At 32.4% G+C, this 5,632-nt stretch overlaps 1 protein-coding gene across 1 annotated transcript; it reads right to left on the bottom strand.

The window, feature by feature from the left end:
• Nucleotides 1-505: 505 nt before the first annotated feature.
• On the bottom strand, nt 506-2,100 carry LOC111021606 (F-box protein At4g18380-like). The gene has a single exon (XM_022298619.2). It carries the CDS (start codon nt 1,838-1,840, stop codon nt 758-760), a length of 1,083 nt encoding a protein of 360 aa, XP_022154311.1. The 5' UTR covers nt 1,841-2,100; the 3' UTR covers nt 506-757.
• Between the last annotated feature and the right edge of the window lie 3,532 nt (nt 2,101-5,632).

Below are 5,632 nucleotides of genomic sequence, written 5' to 3'. Positions count from 1 at the left end.
CAAATTTATAGTGCTTGCGGAAAGTTCGTAAAAAAGCACATGCATTAAGCTAGCCACATCAAAGGTGGGCAACACTATTGCATAGGTCGCACCCGTGCTTGGCTGCGCTAAAGCGGTGTAGCACTATAGCGTTGGTTGCACTATTTTAGCGCACACTTGCCCAATATAGTACAATTCTTATGTGGGTTCCCCGCCGCTATATGCCGGTCATGAGCTTGGCTGCTCTATAGTGCCAGCTACGCTATTTAGTGCATGGGTTGTCGCTCTATTTCCGTCATATGTCGTGTTAAAATAGCTATACCAATATATATAGCATATTTTTAGCGCAACTTTAGTGTAGTTTTTAGTGCATCCCTTACCGCATCCTATAATGCAACACAGCGCATCAATTAAAGAAAGATTTTTTCTTTTTCTTTTTTTTGGATAAATTTATCACCAACATGTCTAGATTCGAGGAGTTTGTATTTAGATTGTAAAGTTACGATAATAAAGTAAAGTTTAGAAGAAAGTGAAACATTCTCTCTACTTTCTCTTACACATCACCAAATTAAATGGGAAGCAAAATTTTACAACCAATCGGATCAGCTCCCCTGTCCTTGAGCACCGAAACGAAAAAGGTTGAATGCCCAAAAGAATCTAAACTACAGAAATTGAATTAAAAACCTCACCCGAATTTACAGTAATTTTTCTACAATCCAAAAACGTGGAACGAATTTGTATGGTTCTATCTACTCTAATTCTTTAATTTACATTACAATCAGAAAGAATTTACCTCCAAGACGTAGTTTCTTTTCAACTTCATCATTTTTTTCACAGCTTCACCATATGCTCCGAGTTTTTCCTCTTCCTCAGCATCAAAATCGTCTCCCATTGTGTCTAGTCCTTCTAACTCCGTACCTGCTGCAGTCGGCCGGATGACGATGAGAGTCGCCGCCGTCATCACGAAGCCGGAGGCCGGCAGATCCAGCACCGGTACATGCCACATCTTCATGTTCAGATCTGGAATCACTGTCCTCTCTACTCGAGATTGAATCGAATCGGAAGATTTCATCGATTCTCTGAGTTCGGTGAGTTGCTTCTCTCTCATACAGAGCCTCCCCTGTTTTGTTGAATCCGTAATCACCACGCTCTGCAGCATCGGAAAATCGGAAACCATTTGTTTTACGAAGTAATGTCTCATGGAAGCGGCAATTAGGGCTGAAATCGTCCATACGATTCGTAGCTTAAGCTCTTCGTCTCCAATGTCCGATTCAGATTCTGCATCTACGCGTTCTTCTCCTGTTTCCTTGGCGTCTGAATTAGACGGAGCAATCGATCTCCGCCGTAAAGATGACGCTCCGAGAACGACGCAACTCTTCAATTCGGTACCGAACTCCGCCTTCCACTTGAGCAGCGGATCGCCGCCGTGATCGGAGCCGATTTCGCCGCCGCAGCAAGGGAGCTCCATGTGAACGAACTTAATTCCTCCGAACTCCCTCAACGCAGCGCTCGGCCAGTGGTACCAGTCGCCAAATCCGGAACTCGGCGGCGGCGAGGAACGAGCAATCGCGCGGCGGAGGAAGCGAATAGGCGTAAAGACGAACTTACGAAAGAAGTACCTGAGCGAACTCTGCGGCGAATGGCGACGGAGTGCGGACTTCCCCTTGTGATCGAGCAGCGGACGAGGAATGGCGAGGAAAACGGCGTCGGAGTGCGGAATGAGGGAACCGAAGCGGCGGTTGACGGCGAGGCAGCGAAGGAGAGACCGAGCGTCGATCAATTTGTTGAAGATCAGAAGAAGAAGCGCGTCGGGAAGACGATCGAAATAGTCCTCTTCGTGTTCTTGATCTTGATCATTCATGATCTTGATTCTGGATCTGGATAAGGATTAGGATTAGGATTAGGATTAGGCTTATTCTTGCGTGTGAGAATTTGGAGTTGAGAAAGAAATTTGGGGGAAGAAGGTGCGCTTTTAAGGAACTGATCGACGGTTTCTAGAGAGAGAAAAAAAGACTCCGCGGTTTTTGAGTGCTTTTGATTTGACCATAGATTTCTTTTGGAGTTTCTTTTCTTCAAACTTCAAAGCATATGGCTGACTCTGCAAAATGCAACCATATCTCTGTTCCCTTCTCTTTTTCGTAGATACTTCTTTTATCATTAAAAAATTAATCAAGAATAAATCGTTATAAATTAGACTTAAAAGACTAAATCCTTTCTTCAATAAAAATATAAGGATTAAAAAAAATATTAACCAATATTTTTTATTTATAATGTTAAATGGGTTGAATTACGTGACATTATACTTAGTAATAAAAGTTCAAGTTGACAAGATTTTCTAACTTTTTTTGTTTTAGGTGGTTTTAATTTTTTTATAAATTTTTATCTTCACTATGTCTCATGATATTTAAATTTATCACTAATAAAAGGATATACCTGTGAACATTTTAAAAATGAGGAATTAAATTAAATTATCTAAATAAACTGAAAAAAGCACAACTATTCAAGATTAAAACATAGTATTTAATTATGTTGTCGATTTGAATATAGTTTAATTAGTTAATTACGATACTAATAACTAATATGGTGGTTAAAGTTTTCGAACGAAAAAAGAAAAAGATTCATATTAGATTGCTAGATATAAACGCAATTTAATATTCAATGATGTAACTAAAATTCTTGAAATTTATAGGTTACGTAAGCTTTTTTTTTCTTTTTTTTTTTTGTTAAAATATCATTTTTGTCCCAGAGTTTCTAAAATGTTTACTTGAATCATTACACTTCACAAAAATTAACTGTTTTGATTCCTAAACTTTCAACCTGTCTATTTTAACACCTTAATATTAAAAGATAAATAAAATAATAAATTTACTCATTGATATTAGTATCTCACTTAACATCTATCTACCCAATACTTATCTTAACCAACTTTGCAGCTCAAATACATGTTTATGACAACACGTAGAATAAATATACTCGAATTCACAATATCTATTGATTGAAATCAAAGTAACCAATAGGTTAAATTATAAGTTTGGTTCCTAAACTTTAAAAATTGTGTCTAATAAGTTATTAAACTTTAAAAAATATCTAATAGATCTATGCACCCAAAAAAATCTTTCAATTTAGTTTCTAATGAGACTCTGAAAACTTTAAAATTTTGTCTAATGATTTATAAGATATTTTTCAAAATTTGAGGACCCATTAGACATAAAACTATAAATTTAAGTATTTATTAAACACTTTTAAAATTCATAGACCTATTATATACCCAACCTCCTCAAAATCCAATAACCAAACTTATAACTTAATCTAACTAATAAAGACCAAAATAATTGTTTCTTAAAAACATTTATAGACTAATTAAAACAATACATGCCATAACAAAGACATAATAAACTTGAAAATTTGAGCATAAACAATTTAAAAGTTTGAGATAATTACAATAAAATAATAATATTAAAAATTTAGAGACGATTAACCCAATATAAAGAAGTATAGATATTACACATGTTTTTGTTTGTTATGGGGTTGACAAATTCAATTCAATGTAGGAAACTTTTGTTGACAAAATTTGTGTTGGGAAACTTCGAGGCAAAAAGAGGGTGTATTCTTAAATAATATTCAATTTATGAATAAATCTCATTCTTCAAACCTTGACTCCCATCTTTTGTTTTTGTTTTTTTTTTTTTTTTTGTAATTTCCCTTTTGTTTCCCTTTTATTTATTTATTTTTTTTCTTTAATACCAAGTCCATACCTAATGATTTTAGACTCTATTTACTTATTAGGAATAAGAATAAAACCAATCGAAATAGGAATGTTATTTATTCGAGGTTACTTACTAGTAATTTTTTCAAGAATCAAAATCAGAAAATTATTTAAGTCATTTACTAAAATTTTCTAGATTCGAAACTGTTTCGGACATGTAAAAATTACTATAATATATACTATTTTTTTATTTCTAGCTAATTGCAAATATATTTAATATGGTATACTAATATTATTTTTAATTAAAACAACAATAAATTTTAATTTATTATATTACTATTTTATTGATGATAATATTTTTGTTTTAACAATTTATTTAATATAATTAATAATCAAAATAAAAGTACATTCATTCATGAACCACCATCATTAATATAAAATATTATTTATTGTTATAATATTTAATATAATTTATTAGGGTTGGGTAATTCTACTGATATTAATTAATAATAACATAGTAAAATTAAATAATTGGTAAATTAAGTATAAATTTGTAATATTTTATAATAATTGATAAATTAAGTAGAAATTTGTAATATTTTATAATAAAATTACATCAATTTATAAAAATAAAAATGGTATAACTCTTTATTATATGAAAATTTGTTAATAGTATAAATAAAGAAAGAGTAAAATTGTAAAACAATTAAAAAGCTATAGATCTCGTTAGAGGATGAGTAAAAGTTATAAAGTAATTATTGAAAATAATTGGGAAACTAATGGATAAAGTTGTAGAACAAGAATTAGATTACGTTTTTTTAGAAGAATGCTTCGCGAGTTTGGGTTGATCCCACTAATTGATTTCCTTCCATGTATAATTCACAACTCGGATAGCGTCTCAAAATTATATTTTAAAGGACCATTCGACTCAAGGTTTTTAAAAGATTATGGAATAAGATGTCTGGGAATAAGATACCTGGAAATGAAAGATACCTGTGTTTGGTTGTGCTATCAGAATCTACTTTCAACAATTAATTTACATTAACTAATTTAAAATAATTAATTATCGTTAGACAATCACTTTTTATTAAAGCATTTCCTATTCATACGTGTAGTCTCAAAACATGCTAAATCGCTCTCATGTATTAGACGAAAAAAGTTTAATTGTCTAATTCGGTGTCTATAGAAAGAACTTCCACCCATAAGTCTTGTTTGGGTTTGTCCTCTATACATTAGAATTACTACCAATAGGAAACATGTTTTCATCATTTGCTTTAGCATCTCTAAATAGGACAACAGGATAATAAGAATTTGTTGTTTTAGGGGAAGATGTGTGAGTCATATCTGCATAATAAATAAAATGTTCAAAACCATATCTATAATTAGATGATAAAAGATTTATAATTATGCTCCATCAAGTATTTCATCAATGCATGATAAACAAAATGTTCAAAATCACATCATAAATTCTAACCTTCAATAATACAGCTGCAAATTTGCTTTAAGATAACCCACCACTCTCAGTAACCTGCAACAAGGAAAAAATATGCAATACAACCGTACCACTCCCTCTCTCTCACTTTCAGCGCTCACCGACGAAGGAAGAAGAAAAATATGTCACCCATGAAATCTGCCACCAAATTTCATGGGTTACAGAGTCAGAGTATTCATGTACCCAGCAACATTTAAGCGATGGAGAACCTAGATGAAATGACCGGTTGTTACTGAAGGATTTTTATTTTTATTATATTTTGTGAGCTGAGTAATGTTTGGTGCTTAGTGGATGTTTTCATTCAACTACTCACAATTTTACAACCATTTGTCTTGAGCATTTTCATGTGTTAAGGGATGTAGTTGCGGTTCTTATCAAGTGGTTTTCTCGTATAAAAAAAAGTTTGTCCGAAAATAACCAAAAGAACAAAGGAAAAGATAATAGCATAGAATAAA

This window comes from Momordica charantia (assembly GCF_013281855.1).
Source record: "Momordica charantia cultivar OHB3-1 chromosome 6 unlocalized genomic scaffold, Mcharantia_2.0 BLBB01000006.1, whole genome shotgun sequence".
NCBI lineage: Eukaryota > Viridiplantae > Streptophyta > Magnoliopsida > Cucurbitales > Cucurbitaceae > Momordica > Momordica charantia.
The sequence above is the reverse complement of the archived record's forward strand: the minus strand, read 5'-3'. Positions and strand labels throughout refer to the sequence as shown.

Coding starts and splice junctions, on each gene's coding strand:
- LOC111021606 (XM_022298619.2), bottom strand. CDS start 1,840: ATGAATGATCAAGATCAAGAACACGAAGAGGACTATTTCGATCGTCTT.